Here is a 25259-nt window from a genome sequence, read left to right as displayed (position 1 = left end):
AAGAAATGCTCTCTCAGTAGTCTTATTTTGAAAAATAAAGTACTATTTCAGAAGACAATAGGCTGAAAGGATCTCAGATCTCAATAATAGTTTTAGATTCAGATTGAAGGGTACCTGACAGAATTGATTAAAACAAAAGGAGGCAAAGGAACTTCAAACTGATTGACTGATCCTGAGGGAGGGGTTTCACCCCACATTTGCAAATGTTGGATATCCTTAAGGATAAACAAACCTTAAGGAAACTTAGAAGGCAGTACAGCAGAAGTGCTTACTAATTGAAGTTATAGATATATACCTGTAGGATGAATGAAAACCCCAAAAATACCTTTCCTAATGCTATACCAATGGGCATTTTAGCTTAACAATCTTAAAATATTCAATAGTATCATGCATAATTCTTAAATAACATAAGTTTCACTTTGATAAAAATTAAGATGAAATGCTTTAGAAACTATTTTATCAAAAGTGGCTCTGGTATATTCATGCAAAGACTTATTGTACATGATTGTTCTTAGTATTATTTATAATAGCCAAAAAGTGGGAACAACCTAAATGTTCATTGACTGGTGAATAAGCAAAATATGGTATGCCCATATAATGGAATACTATTTAGCAATAAAATAGAATGAAGTGCTGACACATGCTATAATGTGGATGAGCCTCAAAAATGTTATGCTTAGTGAAAGCCAGATACAGAAAACCACTTATGTGATTCTATTTATATAAACTAGCCAGCAAAGGCAAAGCCTTCTTGGGAGGGGGGCACCTGACTGCAAATGGACACCAGGGATCTCTTAGAGTTGATGGAAATGTTCTAAAATTGCATTGTGATGAAGTTGAATAACTCTAGATTTACTAAAACACGTTGAATTGTACACCCAAAACAGCTGAATTTTATGACAAATGTCATTCTTTAGGAAAGCTGTTTTTAAAAAGCGCCTCTTAGTAGTGCCAGAGACATTGATGTCAAAGATGCAAACAGTTTGGATATTATTTCAGGAAATGGATAAAAGAATATTTCTAGTTAATATATATTTAGATAATGGGATTTAAAATGTGTGAATTAAAATTTAATAAATATTAAAAATAGATCTTTTACTATTATCTATTTTGAAAAGTTTATATATTCAGAATTATAGGTGAGGCTTTTTTTTTTTTTTTAGGAGAACCACTTTATTTGAACAAACTTTATTTGAACAATAAACACACCTTCCATCAATTTCTTCACAGTTAATCCAAAGAACAAAACTTCTGTCATAATCAGAATTTTCATTTTGCCTTAAATATTCCAAAATTCATCCATGTCACCTTTGGAATTTTAATCTCGCCTTACTTAGATATTGAAATACGGTAAACCTTGATTGGTGGCCAAATCTGAAAGGCAGGAAAATATTATTGTCATCCAAACAGTACTATTAGGGTACTTGGAAAAAATAATATATACAAACTCTTAAGTAAATTATATTTGTCTTTAAATGCCAGCTACCTAATGGTGCTGTAAGATAATTGCAATTGTGTATTTTAAGCCAAATACAATTTTTTAACAAAAGCATATTGAAAGATTTATATTTTTCCAAAATCATTGGATTTACGATTTAATAATCTAGGCTGATACCCTTTTTAGGACCCAGGAAAAAAAAGAAAAGAAATCTCAATGACTCCAACCTGTTTGTATCTGCTGAAGAGGTAAGGCTAATGTACTGCTTTAAAAAGGTAGCTGTTTAACATTGTTTTAAGTTTTCTAATATATGCATCATTTTTTTTTTTTAAGTTTGGCCACCTATTAGATGAAAATATGGGATCCAAGTTTGATAACATGGGCATGAATGCCATGGCTAACAAAGATAATGCAAGTGAGTAACTTAATTTTTAATTGTGGTTTTTAAATAGCCATAACTTAAGAGAATTTCTGAAGGTGTAGTTTTTTGGAGGACTTTTTTATAGTAGGAATGCATAAAATGGTTCCTCATAAGCTGGAAGGAATGGCTTTTTCATCTCTCCATTTGGGGAGCATATAGGATTAAAAAGTAGACTACAGCAAAAAAGACTATAACCTACAGAAGTTGCTTTAGTTTTTTTAAGGAGGCAAGCTAATTTTTATACAGTATGAGTTTGCTTAAGTAACTTTATAAATGCTTTATAGACATTTTAATTATTTCTGAAATGGATAGTTACTGGCTTCTGTGCCTTCCAGTAAAAGTGTTCATGGGAAAAATCTTTAGAGCATTTGTTCCTTTCCTGTCGTAATCTTTTATTTTTAAAACAGTAATTTTGATAATAAATATAGAAGGAAAGTAACAAACAAGCATGGAATTTACATAGTGGATGGGAAATGGCTACTAGTGGCAGACCGGAAGGCCCTGTTACTCAGTAGGATGTCCTGTGGGGCCGCCAAGAGTCTAGAGTGTGGTATGCTCATATTTCTTCTCCTCCCAAAGGTCTCAAACAGCTTAAATGGGAGGCTGAACGTGATGACTGGCTACACAACAGAGATGTGAAAAGTATCATCAAGAAAAAGAAAAATTTCAAAAGGAGGCCAAAAACCACTCATAAAATTAAAAAGCAAAGAAAACGAGTGTTTACTAAATAAATGATAAATGAAAACTCTACTTACCTCTAACTTTTGCTGTTCAACCATTTTTCTTGATCTTGTTCTCTGATTCCATACATTCCAGAATGTTCCATGGATTTGTAATAAACTACAATAAAACATAATTGTCATTTATAAAATCATGTAAAAATGTTAAAATTAAACAATATTGAGAAAAATCAAACTTTTTCCTCGCTACATATTTCATGTGCAAGCTCTAGTATCTATACTAAGCATTGTAATAAGCACTATTTATTAAGCATTACTTTATACCAGATACTGTGCTAATTACATAATGTCATCTTATTTAATCCTTACAACAATTTATGAGGTGGGCATTATTATCTCCACTTGACAGAGAAAGAAACAGCTCAAAGAAGTTAGGAAACTTGAGAGCAGTTTCAAGTTTTAAGCTGTGGTTTGATTCTGTCATCACCTCACATGTCTCATTCCAAAGTCCACATTCTTGACCACTTGAATTACGAGTCCAGCACATTAGCTAACTGCTCTCATCTAGAGAACACTAGATGAGAATTTACTCTTTGATCTCAGAGTTAAAATGCAGATTAATAGTACTTTTTTGGAAATTGACATCACAAAAAAAGTTTTGTGGTCTTAACTTTTACCTAAAGAAAAACATACCTTCCAAGATTAAGGGAAATTTCTTGCTCATTGTTTGCCTGAAATCTGATGGAACAAAAAAGTATTAAACATGATTAGAAATTCATTATGTTAACATGTAGTGCCATAATTTAGTGCTAGCTTTAGGGTCTATAAAATAGAAAACTCGCTAATTAGAAACTTGTATTAAGATCCTAGTAATCCAGGAACTATCCTTTTGGGTCTAAATTGTACTGCCTTTCAGCCTTCCATAGTTATTTTGGAGTTTTAAAAATTTTGTCCTGTATATGTGATGTAATTTATTTAGAAGTGGTATTTAAAAGCAAATTTTCAACATTAATATGTAATTCTCTGATGTAACTATTGTTTTTACAGATGCAATTTTACCTTGTTTGGGGATTATAAATAAGACTGTACTACACCCAGTTTTTAAAGTTGATCTTCAATTTGCTTTTAAATACTGTTTGGATGTTTTCTTTTATACCCCTATTTACAGTTAAATTTACAGTTTAAAAGTGTAGAGACTGAATATCCAGTAGCATCTTGAGACACAGTGTTCCAGTATACCGGTACAGTACTTTAAGAAGACAAATGACAAGTTTCAAAGATGGCTACCACCCTGGACTACTTACTGGTTTAGGGAAAGCAGCACTTCCTAATTTAAAAATCTATGGGCTCTAATATAAAATTTAGCTCCACAAAATGTCAAAAAGCACTTTTAGTGATGGCTAGTGGCATGGGAAAGGTTTTTAGTGCCCAGTATTGATGCAGAACTCTGCTAGCCTAAGAAACTGGTTACAATTCGGCTATGCTACCTCCTTCACAATCTACCAAACACAGGTGTATTTCTTCATCTGTGCTCCCAAACTAAGCCGTACCGAGGACACTTACTGTATGTCCCTCACTAGTAAAACCCACAGAAGTGTGAAACATTTTCCCTAGTCTACAGACATTAACAATTTTTTAGGAGGGAGTTAAGAGTCATTTAGTCTATAATATTTAACACTTAGCCTCCCCTCATGCCCATAAAAATGCTCTAACAATGCTGAATCTAAAGAAGCAGTTTCTCTAAAAATGCCATTTAGCACCTAAAATGCATTAATAAACTGTATACCCTACCCTTCTATAAAAACATAACTTCTGAATTATGATTACCTTGGCTTGTGTTCATCTTATTAAACAAACCATATGCTCCAAAAATGCCCACTAATTCAGCTACTAAAACTCCTCTAAAGATCTTCTTTGCCAGTGGTTCCATTGTCCGGGCCATCCTAAATTTAACAACAAATATACGTAAACCTAAGTAAACATACCCAAACAGTACCACTTGTATAAAAGTAACTCCAATTCATCCCCACAGTTTGATTATCTGTATAGGAATAAAATACCCCAAAGTTACTGTGTACTTATTTGTATTAGACATACTTCGTTCCTAGTTTTCAATCTCCATGCCCACAAGGCACAATGAACCAAAGACAGGATTGGATAAAGCACAGAGAATTGAGGGAATTGTAAAAAAGAATTAATTTATGGAACTACAATTTAAAAATCTGAGAATATAGAATGGTGGGAGATAGGGTAAATGATATTTTTTAGCTGAACTAGGAACTAAGATATGATCTAATGGGCACAATATGTGAAAACAGTTGTACATGTTTTATAGTTGGAGGTTTTCATTTATACAACATATATTGAACTATGTGCCACAGTCCAGGCATTTTATACAAAGCTGAGTGATTAACTGGTTCTTGTTCCTGAGGAGCTGTTATTCTATTTTCAAACTAAATGCATCACCTAAAACCTTGTTAAAACTGTACATTCCCGAGTCTCAGCCTGCAATTCTCCAATCCCAAGATTCTGATGCAGCAAGTCTACACGTGGCACCCCAGTAATCGGCCCTTTAGCAGGCAATTCGATTGATGGGCCTCCATCACCTAGTAGGTGGCAAGACTAGACTTTAGATCTTAATTCTCTTCTTGTAATTAAAAGCTAATCAAGAGAGGATGTGAGTATTCTCTTTCTCTAAAGAAAACCTAAACAAGGAAAAGGGCTATATACCAAGAAAATAGCATAGATGACTCTTACTGAATATATGAAATGTAAACCCAAGTTTTTTACTTTGCCTCCTTTTAACTCTAAAGTCCAGAACAACAGGATTTTAATCTCAGAATTCTGATATTGTCCTGTATGTGCTCTTTGTCACACTGTTCACTGTCCTTTTGTGCAGAGATGGTATGTTCAATACTCTACAGTCCCAGTTCTCGCTCAATGGGTTTTCTCCATTCTCTTTTGACTCCTTTTCACAATGCCTGAGGGGGGCGGGTAATTAAATACCCTACCTTTGTAGGATTGCTCTACTAATATTGTTACCAGGTGTCCCTTCCTCCCAAAATTGCCTGCTCTCATTTTGATAATATGATCACCCTGGGGACTAAAAGATTAAAACATTCTTAAATGATGCAGAGAAGTTATACACACATACACACACATACAGCAAAGAAGCAAGTGAGTGGGTGGGGAGGATTGTTTTGCTGTTAGCTACAGAGCTGTCAGTTATTGACAAGAAATGAGTCCTGATCAGTACAGGGCACTGTCTTGGGGTTATTTTTAATGTTCAAGGGGCGAAAAGAACAAAACAAGGCCTGCCTGCAGCCAGATCCACAGTGTAAGGAATCCAAGTAAAATTTTGTTTTGTTTTGTTAGGAGTAGTCAAGGCTAAGAGTTCAAACAAATCCAAATAACACTGTATACATAATAAAGCATTTATCTTTCCTAAATATGTATGTATACACACACATTTTACATTCTAAGTCCCTCAGCTTCAAGAGAGGTGTTTATAACGACAGATAAAGCCCCATTTGATAAAGACCACCCAAAGGCATACCACCCAAGACAAAGTTAGTTTACTAACTGGCAGAGGAAGAACGAGATTAGAGATTTTGATGGAACTGAAGTGAAATTTAAAGCAGTCCTCTGATGGGCTCAGAGAAAAGCAGAGCTGTATATCATGGTGTTAACTTCACACTGGGCTGAGAAGTTGGCTCTGGGTGCACAAGCTTAAGACAAATGTTCAATGTCTGAAAATCCCTCATCTGTGCACCAAAGCTGGAAATCAACACGGCTCAGTATTTCTAGGCAACGTGATTTCAAACAGCAAGGTCTCTCACAGTCTAGATGTTGGAGAACACAGTTTCTCTGCTACGTCCCTAAGTTTAATTAGCAAAAGGACTTTTTCCAGGTTCCAACTGTCAGTAGCCAAGCAACCAGCGAGGTGTCTGAGTGCGGCCTCGGACAGGCTACCTACGATCCTCAGCCCCTCGCGGCCCGCCGCGTCACTGGAGCCTCCTGCTCCCCAGCTTCCCGGTTCTCCGTGCAACCTGGCTCCCCATGGCGCTCCACGGCCCGCCCGGATGCCGGGACGCTCCAGCCCAGCCTGCAGCTGGCACGCGCTGGCAGCGCAGGCTGCACAGCTGCTGCCGCGAGGCCAAGGTCGCCGAGGGACCCGGAAACACTGGGGCCAGCCCCGCGCTCCCTTCAGCGGACTACAGACAGTAACAACCTAATATTCGGCACGACACGAGGACTCTAGCGAGGTCCCCAAAAGACCTGACCCGCTCCCCACTCTCGGGAGCCAAAGTCAAGAAACCCAACTAGGGTCACACGCTGAAGTCTTACCTTCGTCGCTGCACGCAGGGCTGCGCATGCGTAAGAGTTGGCAGCGCCCCTCTCCTCCCACGTGGGCCCCGCCCCCACACCGTAATTACCGTTTCTCCTTCTTTGCTAAGGGGCCGTTGGTCCTGCCTGCAGGATACGGTACATTATCTTATTTAATCTTCACAGCAGCCCTATACTGTGAATATCTCATTTTACAGAGAAGGGGAAAGCCTTGCGCTGCCCACAATCACTCAGCTAATAAGAGAACTGGGATTTGAACGCAGGATACTGACTCCAAAGCTTGTGCTCATTTTCTACACTCTTCAACCCAAAATGCGGTAGTTTCTGAGAATCAGCAATAGCGGCCTCACCTGGGAGCTTGTTAGAAATGCAGATCTACAGAATCGACAGGCATTTTAGCCATATCCCTAGTTTGCAAATTAAGGCGTTTGCAGATCAAAATTTGAGAACGAGTGCTCGCTTTGGCAGCCCATAAACTAAAATTTGAGAAGCACTACATGTACCACCCACCAGGTGGGAGGAGGAAAAGAAGGGAGAATGAGAAGGGAAGGAAGAGAAGAGCAATATAAAAGTATATTAAGGTACAGGTGAAAACAAAGCCTGGAATACCCAAAATAGACACAGATCTACCTTCACTCTATAGTCTAGCGAAGAGTAAAATACATCCACAAATAATTAATGAAAAGCACACAATGATTAGGGCCTTGCTTCTGATCAGAGGGTTATATCCATGAGGTTTGAGGGAAGGGGTGATAGTTGGGAGCTGGCTTTGTCAGTGCCAAGTAAGGAAGTACCTCTGAGGGGCTCTCTGTCCCAAATTTCCTATTGAACTCCCACAATCCAGCCTATGTGGTTCATTTGCACAACTAAATTATCATAAATTGTGGAGAATGTGGGTGCGTAAACTATTTTCATTTAAAGCTAATAATATCATTATTGGTCAAGATCCCTAAGGAATACAGAGATTCAGATCCCCAATCTCTTCTACTATGTCTACTTTACTGGTATTCTCTTCATGTTTGGGCTTCGTACAGTCTCTTGATCTATCTGCTCTATAGAAACTGCCTCTGGGTTGAAACTTCATTCTATTAATGTTACATATCTGATTTTTCTCTCAAGTTTTTCTCATAAGATCTCCTTTTGCACTAAAATAATTAGCAAAATGACTTTTTCCAGGTTCCAACCGTCAAGAGCCAAGCAACCAGCGAGGCACTTGCGTGTTATTTTTACTTTGTTATTGTTTTTGCTGCCATAACTTATTTTTCTCAAAACTTTTTAGAACTCCACCCCCAGGCATCACCTACACTGTTGAGGTTCCCCTTTCCCTTCCAACCAGGACATCTACAATCTTTAAAGATTCAACCCTATTCAAAGATTCACTCACAATAAATAATAAACATTTCTCATTTTAAAAGCAACCTTTATGACTTCAATAATTTGTTATATATACACATATGTGTGTGTATATTAATCATTTAAGACACTACTCTATGCTGCCAGGCCCTACGACTTTGGTTTGAAATGCTAGAGCATCAGTGTTAAAGGTACTAGGATGACAAAATAAGATAAAAAGGTAATTGGAATGGTTCAGACTGAAAAAAAGAGGAAAAAAATCCTTGATAGCAAAGGTGGAAATAATTGCACAGAAACTCAATCACTTCCGTTAGGGAGTGTACAGAAACTAGTTAAGGGAGGTTGTTAATTGGGGTGGGAGTTTCCCAGTATCACACAAAACTTGACATCCTCATATTCCTTTCTTACACATCCTGGATCTCACTGTAGATTTCACAAACATGTTTTGAGATAAAAGACCATTTGGCCACAAGGTTTAGGGCAGGAAAAGTGGAGACTCTAGTGGAGACTCATCAAGTTGATTTGGTCAATGATTTGGGGTAGAGGACAGAGGGTGTTGGGACAGGTGGGAGAGACTCTAGTGGCAGATTTTCAAAGTGGCACTGATATAAGTGTCAAGTAGAGGGACTCACAAGTAGCAGGTGTAAGTGCTACATAATTGAGGAGGAGGGGGTAACTAACCTGCCCCAGCCCCAACCCCATCTGCAAATGCTCAAGCTCTTCAGTTCAGAAATCCAGTCAATCCTCCTCCAAGTCTCCAGCACCCTTCCCAAAGAGTCCTGTACATTCCCAGTGTGATCCTGATTTGCGCACCCTTCCCAAAGAGTCCTGTACATTCCCAGTGTGATCCTGATTTGCTCACTCTGGCAGAGAGATGCAAGTGGCCAAGAGGAAATTCTACTTGTTACATCATGCCCCAGGCACAGAAGCTGGCTAGTCTCAATCTTCTATAGTGATTAGAAGTGCAAGGGCAGCAGGGATCTCCATACTTATAAGTACCTACGAAGTCTGCTCTCTCTTATCCCATGGTCACCTTAGAGGAAGAGCAGCTAACCAACCTGGCTGAGATCCTCAAGGTAAAACACTGTCAATCACCTGATATGAGGCAGCGGAAATTAGTCTAGAAGACCCACTGAGGGTGGGTGCCAAAGGGCACCTACTGGACAAGAGAGGCCCAGTATCTTGGTGATGGCTCAGGCTTCCCTTCAGATGGCCATAGGACACACAGAGAAGTGGAATGCTGTGGCCACTGAGTTTACTGTCCCTGAGGCTGGGGTGGTGGGGGCAGGCTCCCTGCTCTGGTGGCTCCTGGTCACTGGGAGTGGTTCTCCATCACCCTCTATCTATAAGGCAAAAGCATTACCAGATAAACGCCCCTGGATCCTGAGTGTTTTCAGCATCCATCATCTCCTGATCTCCATCCTACCTCCCTAGTGTTCAACTTCTGAAGAGGGGAGCCAGTTTTAGTAAATCCCCAAATACAAAGAGGTTACATCCCTCTTCCAACACATGGAATTCCAAGGTAAATTTCAATCCTGAACTACACTGGGAAAAAACTTTTCCCTTGCTAAAGAAGAGGGGAGAAAAGCACAGCTTAACCCTAAAGGGGCACCTCACTACATAGAGAGGAAGATAGAACTGGAGGGGCTGATTTACCTATCTCTAAAAACCAGTCTTGGGCCAACCGACACAAAGGAGCAATATGGTACTTGATTCCTGCTTTCCTAATCAGACGATTTCAATCACCCTAGACTTCTTTTTTTATTGTCACCTGTTCTCTCTCTCTCTCTCTCTCTCACTCTCTCTCTTTCTTTTTTGGTGTAAGTCCATAGTCTAGGACAAAAATTAAAAGAAAATAAGGTAAGTGGGAACGGTCTCTTTAATCTCAAAGAAAGAAGCTTTAAGCTTCCTGTGCTGCTGCCACCAGAGCCATGAGCCAAGCCAGGGCAGCGCTGAGAGGTCTACGGCCACTTACTTACTCCATGCCTCAATGGCCCCAGGAGCTGATTGGCAAGCTGAGATTTCACAGAACATGAGGCCCCTCGGTACTCAAAGGCACGCCGGTGCAAATGTGTCATATGATCTGTGTTATTTCGCAATCATTCATGCTTCTGTTTCCTCCCCTCATGCACGACAGACAATTAGAGCCGAGTATGTAGAACTGTAAGGCTGACAGGCTGTTCTGATCCTAGAGAGACTAACAAAAATCAGAGCTCATATTACCAATTCTTAAGAGCCTCCAAATCCTCCTAAAATTACAGGCATTAGTGTCAGAACAGGATCCAGCCATATTGTCTTTTTTAACGTTTTACTCACTGAGATGCAAGCAAAGGACAACAACAACGTTTGAATTAATGCCTTAAATTCTATCTTCCCCAGGGAAACAAAGACTCTTTATAATGTAACAGGATAATCCCACTAAGCAGCTTGGCAGAGAATTCAGTCCTACCCCTTTTCTCTTTGGGGAGGGAAATTCTGAAATATACAACCTTCCCATCTACAGTAAATAGCATCCCATCATTACATAAGGTAATAAGACCTTCAAGGGGGGGTGCTGTATGGAAATATAAAAATAGTAAGACACTCCCATTTTTTAATTTTCCCTTTTTACAAACTTAAAAAAATAATCACAAATATAATGACACCCAGATACCTATTCCGAACTAGGAACTCTCTTCTGTCAGTTCTTTTCTCTCTGTAAAATGGAGATTAAAAGTGGTCCTCCTGCATTCACCGCTGCCTCCCCGAGATATGTCCTGTGGACATAAAAAATTTCCTCAATTCCATAATGCATGTGTTTCCACAGGTTTACATTTCTGAAATTGGAATGCATCTCATGATTAATTTGATATAGCGTTTGTCCCCAAATGCTGTTATTAAATAAAGTTTTCTAGAACTCAGGAAACTTATTTCCCTTGTGGTCATAAAAATGTCTCTCCTCAGGAGGTAAGATTTTTTTATTTCAATGAAAAGTCCTATGGCCTTGTTTCTTGTAGCAATTAAAGAAGTACCGAGAAAGCAGGGGCACTAATTAAACCTGGGCCCCCTAAGAGAGATCTTGCTGGGATTGTCTTTTTGCCAGGGGACTCAGCAGGAGGCCTGCATTCCAATCCCAGTTCCTCAAATGGCTGACTCTACTTTCCTGGGTAAAACTCCAATTAATCTACCTGTAAAATGGTAACAACAGTAACGCTGATTTCATAGGCCTGTTATGCATATGAAGTTACATTAAATCATCCATGTTATCTTACCAGCTTGGCAGAATGTGTGGTACCTAAAGTGATCAATTTTTTGTTAGCTACTATTAAATAATGTTAGCGATTAATTTAACTGATATATAAATGACTGTAGCAGCTAGGTAACTATGCATAACTAGAAGTTAACTTCTTAAGTGTTAGCATTAGTTTAGAGAAGATAATAATAATAATTATTATTATTATTATTTTAAAATATGTTCCTAGGGTTAGAGGGAAAAAAATGGAAAAGAAAGAAGATAACATGGAGAAGAGAATGGGAGAGAAAGACGAAAAGCTCAGTATATGTTTATGAATGCCTGGCTTACGAAGATGCCAAAGAGAGTAAATTCTGACCCAGAAAGTGTACTTAATAGAATATAGGATAAATTACTGTAACAAGGAGATTAACATTTCAGTGGTCTAACATGATAGACAATTCTACTCTTTCGCATACAGTTCAGAAGGTTTGTTATATGCAGGGGGTGTCGTGGGAGGGTAGCTTTATTTCACCAGGCCGTCCAGTAAGCCAGGTTTCCCCTATCTGGGTTGACCATCCCCTGGAAAGTTGTTTTTCTCTGAATTTGCAAGTCTGGCTGGCCAGCATCGTGTCTGTCCTCAAGGTGTGTGAAAGGGGATAAAGAATTAGAGAACAACATAACTTCCTATGTCAAGGATATGACCAGGAAGTTGCACACATTACTTTCGCTCACCTCTCACTAGACCCACAGCCACACTAAGCTGCAAAGCAGGTGAGAATTATAGTCCAATTTATTCAATGGAAAAAGAAGGGAGTGGCTGTTGGGGAAAGACTGTATCTCAGAGAGTTGGCATCTCACTCTGGAGCCCTTGACCAGCAGGGAATAAGCTCAGAAGACAGGAGATACCATAGTATTGTGTGTTCCCCTTGACAAGGCATGTCCTTTCTATGAACCACATAACTCTATTGTTAAGTAGGTCAGGAAGAACAGCTATCATTATCCCCATTTTACATATAGACTTTTGAAGGTGTATTATGAGCTCAAAATAATACAATTAGTAAGTGGTAGAGCCAAGATTCAAACTCAGGTCTTCAGATTTCTAAATCTATTGAGCCAGTAAGTGACAGGTGTGAGCCTGATGCCTGGGATTGCCTCCAAATCATAGCCTCTTTCCCACACCACTAAATTCTCTCTCCATCCCATTGCTTCCTTGACACACCATGTAGGACATATGTGCAAAACTATTCAAACGAGGAGAGAGCTGAAGTTTCATTCTGTGAATTGCTTTTGGCTAATAACAAAATCGTATACCTGATTCAATTAAATAACTGTTTGTTAGATATTTAATATCTATTATTGTCTATTAAGAGGTTCCATTCTTACTTGGGAGGGTTGCCTATAATTGTAATATAATCAACCCTTGGAATAATATTCCCTGGCCTCAGCCTGTTTTGCACCTGTGATTTGCCTTTTGTCAGAGGTAGGTATTCAGAAAGATTGGGGGTGGGGGCTGGATGATGAAATGATTTCTTTCTCATGTGACTGAGAGGAGCCCTTTGTTCCACTTTCTGAAAAGCTTCATTAAAAGCCATCACTGGCCCTAGACAACCACAGAGCAGATTCATTAGCACGGAGACAGCATGGCTGATAAGTCCAAATTAATTGACTACATTGATGAAGCTTTGGAAAAATCCAAAGAAACTGCACTTTCTCGCTTGTTTTTCACTTATCAGGGGATTCCTTACCCAATCACCATGTGTACCTCAGAAACTTTCCAAGCCTTGGACACCTTTGAAGCCAGAAGTGATGACATGGTGCTCGCATCTTATCCAAAGTGTGGTAAATAACAACTCGTGTTCTGCAAAGGCACTTTTTTATAGTGAGTGGGTTGGGCAGGGTGCAAGGCAAAGGTGAGAAGAAGGCAGTTCATCTCTGCAGGAAGTCAGTTAGAAATCAGAGAGGAGGATGGCCAAGATGGGTAAGAAAATAGGTTGCAAAATCCATAACTAGAACTGCTAGATTTAGAAACCCCAATGTCTGAAAAAGAGGTCTGCGTGAAACGAACGTGATGGCTGATGCATGGAGGGGCTGGCAAAAAGAAACATGAATGCAAGAGAGTCCAGTTGCCATGTAATAGATTATTTTTCAGGAACAAGCATCAGTCCTCCAGTTTCTCAAACCAGTTTTACATGGGTCGTTCATCGCTGGAGGATAAAACATTAAGAATCTAAATTATCCTATTTTACACAATCAACTTTTTATTTTTTTAAACTGTTATTTCATCTCTAAGTGTTTATTAAAGCCAACCTCATTTAATATTTTTCTTTCTCTTAATTGATGTTGGGATTTTATAAATTTAAAATTATATACTCCTATTGAAAATATTTATTAATTTAAAGTAAAAATAATATGATATATAATAAACAATCATTGCCATAGCATAACATTTTTCTATAAGGAACATATTCTAGATTCAAAAAGAAGCATTGTCTCTTGTTAAAGGAGAAATCTGAGAAATAAGATGTTGAATTTTATATGAATGCAAGTAAATATTGTCTTCTACAAACCTTTGTTTCTTTCCAAGCCCAGGTTCTGTTAAAAGCAGGAGAACCAGCTATGTACATCAGGGAATGGCAGTAGATTTTAATTTTTATGATGTATACAATAAAGTAATATGCCTTTGCTACATCGACTCCTTAATGAGTTTTGTCTGGTTTTTCTTACAGGTTCAAATTGGATTCTTCACATCATTAGTGAATTAATATCTGCTGATTCCAAAAAAAAGTATAAATATTCAGAATTCCCAGTTCTTGAATGTGGGGACCCAGAAAAATATCAGGTTAGTATAAAACCCGAGTGTTTAGCATCACCTTTAAAAACGATGCTACCATTGTCCAACTTTTCAACTTCTCTTTTAAAAATGTGTTACATTGTATGTCACAGGTTATCTTACCTGTTATTACTCACCTTACCAATATAACTATTATTATTGTATTTGCCTGTGTTATTACCCATCACTGAGATAAACAGGTTTCTCTTATGATTTAAATAGGGCTAATATTATGGCTTGTAAATTTTTACATTATTTATACAATTGTTTCCAGGAAAGTCTATTTTAATTTCCAAAGACATAACCTTGAACTGAACTTTGTGACACGAACCACTTATATGTAGGAAATTTCCTGTGATATTACTTTAGGACACTGGGAAGAATTTTTCTTCCTGATCATGATTTTGACATGTCAAAACTTGACTCTAAGCTTAATCACCCAAGCTCTTGAAAACACTTTACGTCATGGAAAACCTGGTAATCTGTTCCTCATCCAGGTTTCTCTCTATTTCTCCAGGAACTTTACTGTGAATGTAAAGCAAGGCATCACTTCTGTCTTCAGGTCCCTGCATTCTAAATCTTAGCTCTAATTATGCAATTAAAAGCTGTACTTCCAGTTAAGAGAATTTCAAGCTTTAGAAAAAGGTCCAGATGATATTTAAAATAAGGAGGTCTTCCAGAAGAACCTAAATTAACATTAAAATGTTTTACAAAGTGAGTGAGACATGATCCTAGCTCCAAGGTTTCTAGAAAGTGTTTTAACTCAGTATGGTATTTCAGGTTTTGAATATCCGTAATTTATCAGAAATGTTTTTTTTCTTCAGATATTTAAAGACCTTTTTGTATTTTAATTATAATTTCATCATACCTAGAACAAAAACATTTTCCTATGCAATGTGTCTTTGTTTTAAAATGGAAATCAGTGAGAGAATGAGCTCCACGTAAGAGTTATTTACTTTACAGAAAACTTTTCTAAAATACACTATATTTTTAAACAAGATACAGATATATTTAGTCTACATTGTTACAGTTTGGCTATGTCACACATTTTTGTGAACATATTATATGTTTATCTAGCTTTGTTACACTTAACTCCCATTTTTCTCTTGGATATTTTTCTAATCCTTTTAGGAAATCATGTTTTTATGTGATTTTTGGCTGCGCAGTTTAGTAGAAAAAAGTACTCTATAACCTAATCTGAAAATTACCATCCGTGTGATTTTCGCACAAAGCACTTAAAACCTCAAAGCTTATTGTTAATCTCTAAAATGGGGGTTATAATATCAACCTGAGAAGATTATTGTGAGCGAATGTAAAGTAAGTCCAAATCTAAAAAGTGAAATTTTATGTAAATCAAGTATTATTACTACTAATCACCACTTGGACCCATATCATTGATTTAAATTTTTTTTAACCTCATTTTTTGCCTCTTTGCTTGAGCGGGGATCTCCACTAATCTTTTATAAAACAATTAGCCATAAATGTCTAAATATCATTTTATCACTTGAAGTGATGTCACCAAGCAGTGAGTGACCTCTACAAGTGGAAATAAACACTTCAAGCCTTAGCACCCCACCTACCAAATACAAAAGGTATGATTTTAGGATAAAACCTTTAACCTTTACAGATTAAACAGGTAACTTCATTTTTTAAATTATCAGTTGAAGTAAATTAGAGAAAAAAAAAACAGAAACAGAATCAATCACTGAGTCATACTGACAAGAATTTCTCTCATAAAATATTTCTCAGATATTTAAGTGACTGCACTTTCAGGCTCTGTTGGGATATTTGATTACGTGTAGTCTCATTGGCAAAAAAAAAAAAAGATTTAGATGTTAAAAATGGATTTGGTGGAGCTATGGGAAGACGTGAATATTTTTGTTAAAGACCTTGAATATAAAAAAAAATCCAAATTAAGTGTAAGAGTGGATTGCAGATTATGAGCTGTCTTGAACAAAATGAATTTGCTATGATTGTGTTAAAAGGTAAATTTCTCCCCAAAGAACAAAAATGATAAGCAGGATCCAACAAGGAAGATCAAAAGGTAGATTTTAATTAATTATTCATTTATGATTCTCTATTCCTCATCCCTACAAAGTAATAAAATAAGAATAAAGAAAAATTAGAGGAGGAAGAGAAGACACCACAATACTAATGCTTAAAACTACCATTCAGATACTAAACTTAAGAGTAATTCACTACACACATACACACATTTTCACCTTACTTTATTTTTAAGAGAATGAAAGAGTTTCCATCACCAAGGATTTTGGCAACTCACCTCCATTATGACAAATTACCTGGGTCCATCTTCAAGAATAAAGTCAAGGTGAGTGTCTTTCCTACTGGTATTTCAATTTGAAGTTTTTAAATGTATAGATATTGACATTCTGAGTTATGTGATGAATTTGCTCCTCATCATAGAATTTTTATAAAGAAAGTGTGAAATTTTAGTATTTCTTTGCTTGTTTCTTCAGGTATATTTGCTATAGTTACTTTCAAATCTAAAGCGTTGTCAGCTAGGATATAAATCGTACATATTTTAAAATCTGTTTTATAGTGAAGAGACTTCAGAATTCCACTAAGATATTTAGAATATTTATCAAAATATTACAACCTACGAAAATGAGCGCAAAATGTTCTTTTGGTTCCATCTGGTGAGCACTATTTACCTGAAGTCCGAAACGATTTTATTTCTGAATTTCACATGTAATAGCAACTTCACATCATGTCTAAATAACTAAAGGTGCTTTGGCAAGTCTTATTTGTTTAAAACATCTCGTTTCATTAATTGGTATTGATCTGTTCTCGCAATTATTAGTTTTTATCCAATTCTTTTTGTTTTCACCTGGTCTCCCCTCCAGTCCTTATTTCTAGGTACACTTTTGCGTGTCTCAGGAGCAAAGATTAGATTTAATTAAAATAAGTATTTAAACTCTTGAATGCTGCAAATAAGAGTGACAGGATAGTGCAAAAATAGCAAAGGAAGAGGAAGGAGGAAGCCCCCTAAGATAACTGCAATGGTAAGAGGAAGGTGGGGAAGTGGAGGAGGAAAGGAAGAGTTGGAAATAAATCACTAGGGAAGCAGAGGCTTAGAATTAGCGGCTAGGAGCCAAGAATCCTAGGAGCTTAGAATTGGAAAATACCTAAACAGGTGTCCACTCCAACCCCCATTAGGTATATGACTTCCACTAAGCAGCCGTCTGGACTACAATTGAGTACAACTCTATTGAGTACGCCAGCTTTGAACAGCTCTGTTAAAGTCTTTATATTGAGAATCTCCCAAATCAAAAATACCACTTTAACATATCATTTCTCCAGTTTAATGTAGGTAAATATAATCACAAATCTAGGTGACTTTTTCCATTTAATTATTCCATTAGAAACAAAGCTAAAGTAATTTATAAAGCATTTGGATTTGGAGTGAAACAGAGTTTTACTTTCATACAAATATAAAGGCAAGAAAAGAGCAACAGAATCAAGGTAAAAGATTGATGCTGGGGATTGGTACACACTCCAGCTGGCCCTCGCCATTCACATTTATGTCCCTGTAAAATTATGAACTGCTACAAGCCAGGATGACTAATGAGTGGTAGTCAAAGCCCCAAATATATATAACACTCTCAAGTGACAAGTATGTGCTATATTTGAATTTGGGGTGGGGGTGCTTTTTAGATATGAACGATATAGACCCCAGCTTATTAGTTATTTCTTTAGAATGACTAAGTGTTTTGAGATCCTGATTCCCTCTCAGTTTTGTGTCATCCACAAATTTGATAAATATTGCTTCTATATCTTTACCTAAATCACATATTAAAATGTCGATGATGGTCTAGTCAAGACAGTGGAAATGCCACTAAAAACTTCTAGGCATGTTCACATTAATTTACTATTTAGCCTCTTTTGCACATGAGTTTTATATGTATAATTGCTTCTTCTCTGGCTTACAGTCTTCATTTTATAAAAAAAAAATCATAAGCAATATATCTACTAATATAGAAACCAAGTCCATGAAAAACTTGATGTTTGCAGCAACTTATTCTCATAGAACACACGCTACTCCCCGGTGGTTACTTCTTCCTCTTTTATGTGGGCCTGAATCATCCATTTAGTCAGTTCTAAACACTTCCCCCAAATGGAGGTCAGGTTCACAAATCTGTACTTTGCAAAACCCACACTATCATCCTTTCCAAAACTGAAATGGCATCTGCCAGTTTCTCATCTTTGGAGCCTCTTGTGTGTTATCTCAGATTCCCCAGCAGTCACTGACTGTGCTCAATACTGTATTTTCACAGTTCCTCAGTACTTGAAATGGAAATCGTCAGGCCAGGAGGCTTAACCTCACTTGGGGCTGCCAGAGGTCCTCCTGCAATTGTTTGGTTCTCTTGGGTTTACTCTTTACAATGTTTATTTCACACTTTTCATTTAAAAGAATGAGTTAATTCCTTATCAGAGAAGATCTCGGCATAACATAGAAGTCACAGGTTCTGCTTCATCTACATCACTCGTCATACCTCAGGCCCCGAGAGTGGGCCTGCCATTCTTTAATCTCCCACCAAACTCTAAATGTTATTTTCATTGTCCTTAACATTATTTTGCATTTTTTACTTTATTTGGGGGTTTAACCTTTCAGATCATGCAGTTGTGAGCTTGCTCTTTATTTCTTTTTAATACCTTCTACATATGCCTCTTTTACTGTCTAAACTCATTAGCAAAAGTCCTCTCCTACAACATCAATCTTTTTCTTCTTCTTTACTCGCCTTTCTCCAGACTTCCCCCATCTGCCACCTCCTGTACCTCAATTTCTTACTGTCATTCTTTATATATTAACAAAATTATGTAGCATACAAGACATGTGATATTGCTCACCCTTTCACTTTTCCAAAGTTCAAAACATAGACCTCAATAAATTAACTTAGTTTTCTCCCCCTAGATATTGGTGATATTTCGAAATCCTAAAGATACAGCAGTATCGTTTTTCCATTTCCACAATGATGTTCCCGATATTCCAAGCTATGGTTCATGGGATGACTTCTTCAGTCAGTTCATGAAAGGACAAGGTATGGCTGCTGGTAAAAGAATTCTTCCTTCAACAGATGATCACAGAAATATCAAAATTCAAATATGTTTTAGGGTAAAGAAAAGAGATTAGGGCAGATCCAGGAACCCAAAAGTTGCTTTTCAATTAAGTTTTATTGCATCACTAGTTCTGTGCATCAAACAATACATTACTGTTTTTAAAAATAATTTAGACAATTTATATGTTGACTGTATCAAGTGACCATAGTACAGACATGGAACAAAGAGGCATATAACACAGTCATGTAGAAAAGCATTTTTAGTTCATTTCCCATAGTCTTTGTATAACACAATAATTAAGAGAGAGAGAGAGAGAGAGAGAGAGAGAGAGAGAGAGAGAGAGAGAGAGAGTAAGAGAGAGAGAGTAAGAGAGAGTGAGTGAGACAGTGAGTGAGAGTGAGAGTGAGTGAGTGAGTGAAAGAGAGAGAGAGAGAAAAAAAGAGAGAGAGAGAGGAAAAGAGAGAGAGAGAGGAAAAGAGAGAGAGAGAGGAAAAGAGAGAGAGAGAGGAAAAGAGAGAGAGAGAGGAAAAGAGAGAGAGAGAGGAAAAGAGAGAGAGAGAGGAAAAGAGAGAGAGAGAGGAAAAGAGAGAGAGAGAGGAAAAGAGAGAGAGAGAGGAAAAGAGAGAGAGAGAGGAAAAGAGAGAGAGAGAGGAAAAGAGAGAGAGAGAGGAAAAGAGAGAGAGAGAGGAAAAGAGAGAGAGAGAGGAAAAGAGAGAGAGAGAGGAAAAGAGAGAGAGAGAGGAAAAGAGAGAGAGAGAGGAAAAGAGAGAGAGAGAGAAAAAAAGAGAGAGAGAAAAAAAGAGAGAGAGAGAGAAAAAGAGAAAAGATAAAACCATGACACTGAGCAGCCACACCTAAGATATTTGTTTGCCGGACCATGTTGATGTTTTAGCTCTGGTTATTGTTAGCTACAATTTTATAAGAGCCTATTAATACTCCAGGTGCTAACCTAGGTGTTCTATATGCATGGTTTTATTTAAGACCATAACAAGCTATGAGTAAGGCAGTATTAGCTCCACTGGCACAGATGAGGAAACTAATTTTTAAAAAGTTGAATCACTTGTCAATGGTCTCACTGCTTGTAAGTGGCAGTGACTCTACTTCCATGGGTATAGTGGCCAGAGAATAGATGCCTCCTTTTACTAGTGGCTCTGTTGAGTCTTTACAGAAGGAAGAATTTAGGCCAGATTAACCTAGAGGAAAAGCTGTTGCCCGGTCCCTCTAAGAGGACCATTTTTAAAGGTGATAAGCACAGCAATATCATACCACCTCACATGCATGGACACTGTACTCGCTCTTTAATAAATAAATAAATATTGAGATTGGGATGTAGGAGAAAAAAGAAAGTGCATAGAAGGTGCTGATGAAGCACAAATAAGAAAGCTTTGGTTTGTCTGGTAACCATTCACTAAGACAGTTGAGGCAAGTTTGAAACATTACACCACTAATAATACAAGAAAACACTCAATGATGAGAAACCTGTCATGATTGGGACAATCTGTTTTAGGACATCTTTGTTGCCCTATCCATCACTAACCTAATTTAATTGATAATGATAAGATATGGTGGTGATAACTTGGATGGAGTTTCTGCCTTAAGAACTTATTAAATTCAACTTATGGAGGCAGCCAAAGACCCTGGAAATATGTAGGATTTGGAATGAGAAGGCTTAGTTTGGGGTTCACTTCTTATGATAAATTAGTAATTAATATTAGATAGAATAAAATAGCTACCATTTACTGAGCATTTACTGCATGCCAGACACTACATGCTATCCCTAGCACCCCATTTTAGAGATGAGGAAACTAAGGCACAAAGAGAATTGGGGAGGTGCTCAAAGTCGCACAGTTAGTAAGCAGCACAGCTGATCAATGTCTAGATCTGCACTGTCCAATGCGATAGCCAGTAACCACTTGTGGGAACTGAGCACCTGAAACGTGACTAGTGCAATTGAGGAGTTAAATTTTTTATTTTATTTTATTTTAATTAATTTAAATTAAGATAAAAAAAAAACAGGTACTTAATCCATTTATTGGAAACTTTTAACTAAGTTTGGTACAAGTTGAGTGTGTGAGTTTACTTTTCTAACTATAAGTTTTAGGAAGTCTAAACATATAAGTATTTCTGATAAAAACTTAGCATTCAAATTGAGATTCTCTGTTAAGTGCAAAATACCCCTGGCTTTTGAAGACTTAGAATATCAAAATAATGTGTAATGGCTCGTTAATAATTTTTATGTTAACTACATGCTGAAATAATATTTTTGGATCTATTGGGTTAAGTAAAATATTAAAACAAATTTCACCTTTTTCTTTTTGCTTTTCTTAATGTGGCTACTAGAAAATTTTAAATTATAGATATGGCTTATATTAAATTCCTATGGGACAATGGTGATCTACATAACATCATTTCTTTCTGGCATTATCTCTACCAATATTTTGTATCATTCACTATTTCTGAATTATTTTATTCACCTAAATATTCCTGGATGTCTGGTAGTTTTTATCAAACCATTTTTATAACTTGCTTAGTAGTGTTATTTATGAAGATAAGATGAATAGAAATCTGACAATAGGACAGGTTGATGCCAATTCTTTTGGAGCTCATACATATAAATAGTTTATATTTTAGAGCATAAATCAACCATTTATCATTTTAACCTCAGTTATTTAACATTCTTTAAGAAGTTTTTTTCCCCCCTTGTGCTTTTAGTTTCTTGGGGAAGCTATTTTGATTTTGCAGTTAACTGGAGCAAACATCTTGATCATGAAAATGTTAAGTTCATATTATATGAAGACCTGAAAGAGGTGAGATTATGATTATTGATATTCTATAGCAAGATTTATGATAAACTACAACATAGAGCACTTACTCAAAATGTCTGGGTGTATGGACACATATTGTATTCCGTTGTAAAATAGAATATTCCAGATATGTGGTATAGTGCTAGGGAAAAAAAAACAAACAATGCATAAGTGTTTAACTTGTTTATTTAACAGAAATAAAATAATACTTAGCAACCTACTATTAACAGTGGCTGCTTTTTTTTTTTCATTTATGATAGACGGTTCAAATTAAGTATGTGAAAAACAATAGGTAGGTCTCAATTGACAATTAATTGAACATGCATTTGGCTGTGAACTGATTTTTCCATATTTTTAAAAATTGTTTATTCACAAACATTTAGTGAGTGATTGCTTGGCATTGTTCTAGGCACTTGTGACAGATATATCAGTGAACAGACCAGTCAAAGATCACTGCTCTGGAGAAGCTTACATGCTAACTGGAGAAGGCAGAGAGACAGAACGATAAGTAATAAACATAATAAAATTAAAATGTATATAATAAGCGATTAAAAGAAATGGCATAGCTGATTAAGGAAAACTGGAAATGCCAGGGGTTGGAGGATTGGGATGCTGGACAAATTCCAGTATAAAATAGGATGGATGGTAAGAGGAAACTTCATGGAGAGAATGAGATGTGAGCAAAGCTTTGAAAGAAGTGAGAAAGTGAGCCAAGGTAATAACTTTCCAGGCAGAGAGAATTGACTGGAGCAAAGGTCTTGAGGTAGTAGTTCTCAGTGTGATTAAGGGACAGGAAGGAGGTGGATATGGCTGAGTCAGTAGATGCGTACCAGGGGAGACTAACCAATGAGAACAGAGGATAGGGAATGGAATGGTGTGGAGTATGAAGGATGGTGTAGCAAGTCATTGAAATTACTCTGGCTTCCACTCTGAGTGAAATGGGAAGTCATTGCAAGATTCAAGAAAAACAGCAGTAGGTGTTGATGTGTTTTTAATAGGATCATTCTGGCTGGTGTGTGAGAACAGACTGCGGAGGAGCAAGATAGTGCAAGGAAAACTATAGGGAGGCTACTGCAGTAGTCCAAGCAAGGGGAGATGGTGGCTCAGAGCAGAGGAAGCAGTGGAGGTGATGAGGAGTGGTTGAATTCTGGGTATATATTGAAAGAAGGGCCAATAGGAATGGATGGGGTAAGAGTAGTGAGAAAAAAAGAGAAGTCAAAATAGACTGCAATATTATTGACCTAACCAACTGGGAGGATTGAGTTGTTATCATTGGAGTAGAAGATGGCAACAGGTGAAGTGGGATTGTGGGGATGACCAGGGTTTGGTTTTTCGGACATGCTAAGTTTGAGATGTTAATTAGTCATCCAAATGGAGAGGTCAAGTAGGCAGGTGGATATAAACGTATTGAATGCAGAGAGAGCTCTGGGATATAGATATAAATTTGCAAATCATTGGCACATAGACAGCATTTAAAACCATGAGATTGTATACCTATGTATGTAAGTATATGGACAGAGAAGGGAAGGCTGAGAACTGAGCCTGGGAGACCTCTAGTCTAAAGAGTTTGGGAAAAAGAGGAGGAATCAGCAAAGGAGACTAAGAAAGATTGACTAATGAGGTAGGAGGAAAACCATACTCCTGGACCTCAATGAAGAAAGTATGTTAAAGAGAAAGGAGTGTGTAAAATGCTCTCTAAGTGCACTGCATTTTTAATACGAGTCTCTCTTGTCTTATCAAGAGAAAGTATAATTTAATCCATTTCTTCTGTTTATAGGATGCATTTATATAACATGAAAGAATGTACTAATTTAGTGTTTTCTCCCTCTGGTTTACAATAATGTTTCTAAAATTTGTCCTCTGTAGAATGCCAGAGTGCCCCTGATTCTAATAATTCTTTCTTGGGGGTTGGAATGAAGTTGCTTGTGCAAACTGATTTGGGAACTGCTGTATTAGATAACCTTCTCCATTGGGAAATTCACATTGCATATTGGCCTACTAACGACTGCAAGATCCTGTAGGAAAAAAAAAAAAAAGGCTTACCTTTGTTTAACATGAAGGATTCCAAACTTATTTGACCTCAACCCTTTACTCTCCTTTTTTTTTTCATGAAACATCTATCACCATCTTGAGTATGTTAGTGTTTTGTTGAATAGAGTTTAAGAAACTGTTCTAGAAGCTTTATATATCTCCATTGAGTCTAAGGCCATGCCACCCTAAGCATGCCCAATCTCGTCTGATCTCGGAAACTAAGCAGGGTCAGGCCTGGTTAGTTCTTGGAAGGGAGACCACCTAGGAAGACCGGGTGTAGGCATAAACAAAATTTTAAAAATAAATAAATAAATAAATAAAATCTCCATTGATCAGGGACACTGGTGGTGGGGTGGGTGGCGGGGGGAGTTCATGATTTACAAGGGTATCTAGACAAGATAAATTTCAAGTCCCTTCTAATTTCTATGATTTTAAAAATTAGACTTTCTTGATGGAATTAAACATTAGCTATAAATAGGATTCAGGAGAAAACAAAATTTAAATTGAGCACATACAAATACACCAATTTCCTCAGACTGATACTTTTTAAAAAAAATAAATGACTATCATCTTAGATAAAATTATAATCTAATAATTAATGCTTGCTGTCATTTATATCCTAAATAACAAGAATCATAAACTAAAACTATAAAATAAGACTGATACAGAATATCTTATAAGGACATCTTGACTCTTTACATAGAGATATCAAAGTAAATCTAAAGAGGGAGAAACATGATTAGATAGTTGGGCTTAATCAATCCTTTCTGTTTAAGAAGCTTGTCTTTGCTCAGGACACAATTCCCATAGAAAGAGGGTCATCCTTTAAAATTTTATTTTCAGAATCTGACCGCTGGAATAAAACAAATTGCTGAGTTCTTTGGATTCTCTCCAACTGGGGAGCAGATTCAAACCATCTCGGCTCAGAGTACCTTCCAAGCAATGCGAGCCAAGTCCCAGGAAACACACGGGGCTATTGGCCCGTTTCTATTCCGCAAAGGTAAAGTTGCATTGGTTTCTGGGACATCCGTTAATTTGCATGTAATAGGCAATCCACATAAC

The 25259-nt window shown here is 37.1% G+C and overlaps 3 protein-coding genes across 6 annotated transcripts in view; 2 read left to right on the top strand and 1 right to left on the bottom strand.

Moving 5' to 3' along the window:
- Positions 1–2711, top strand: part of CEBPZ (CCAAT enhancer binding protein zeta) — a 19849-nt gene extending 17138 nt beyond the window's left edge. The window contains exons 13-15 of one of the 2 annotated variants that reach the window (XM_025045681.1): positions 1625–1686; positions 1772–1853; positions 2439–2711. In XM_025045681.1, coding sequence (XP_024901449.1) covers positions 1625–1686; positions 1772–1853; positions 2439–2590 — 296 coding nt within the window. In that variant the 3' untranslated portion in view covers positions 2591–2711. The remainder of the gene's footprint in view (positions 1–1624; positions 1687–1771; positions 1854–2438) is intronic. The other variant, XM_006910391.3, reaches the window with a different exon arrangement.
- The window catches only part of CEBPZOS (CEBPZ opposite strand), a 33144-nt gene continuing 9031 nt past the window's right edge, over positions 1147–25259 (bottom strand). The window contains exons 1-5 of one of the 3 annotated variants that reach the window (XM_025045684.1): positions 10893–10995; positions 4367–4482; positions 3233–3277; positions 2615–2699; positions 1147–1374 (exon numbers count right to left, since the gene is read on the bottom strand). In XM_025045684.1, the coding sequence (XP_024901452.1) occupies positions 2617–2699; positions 3233–3277; positions 4367–4481 (243 nt within the window). In that variant the 5' untranslated portion in view covers position 4482; positions 10893–10995 and the 3' untranslated portion in view covers positions 1147–1374; positions 2615–2616. Of the gene's footprint in view, positions 1375–2614; positions 2700–3232; positions 3278–4366; positions 4483–6886; positions 6972–10892; positions 10996–25259 lie in introns of those variants that run through there. The other 2 variants (XM_025045683.1, XM_025045685.1) reach the window with 2 other exon arrangements.
- Positions 13145–25259, top strand: part of SULT6B1 (sulfotransferase family 6B member 1) — a 13723-nt gene continuing 1608 nt past the window's right edge. The window contains exons 1-6 of the mRNA XM_006910392.2: positions 13145–13292; positions 14180–14292; positions 16523–16612; positions 19217–19343; positions 22075–22169; positions 25041–25197. Of these exons, the coding sequence (XP_006910454.2) occupies positions 13208–13292; positions 14180–14292; positions 16523–16612; positions 19217–19343; positions 22075–22169; positions 25041–25197 (667 nt within the window). The 5' untranslated portion in view covers positions 13145–13207. The remainder of the gene's footprint in view (positions 13293–14179; positions 14293–16522; positions 16613–19216; positions 19344–22074; positions 22170–25040; positions 25198–25259) is intronic.

The sequence above is a fragment of the Pteropus alecto genome, unplaced genomic scaffold, assembly GCF_000325575.1.
Source record: "Pteropus alecto unplaced genomic scaffold, ASM32557v1 scaffold61, whole genome shotgun sequence".
Lineage (NCBI taxonomy): Eukaryota > Metazoa > Chordata > Mammalia > Chiroptera > Pteropodidae > Pteropus > Pteropus alecto.
This window is presented reverse-complemented; position numbering and strand designations above follow the sequence as displayed.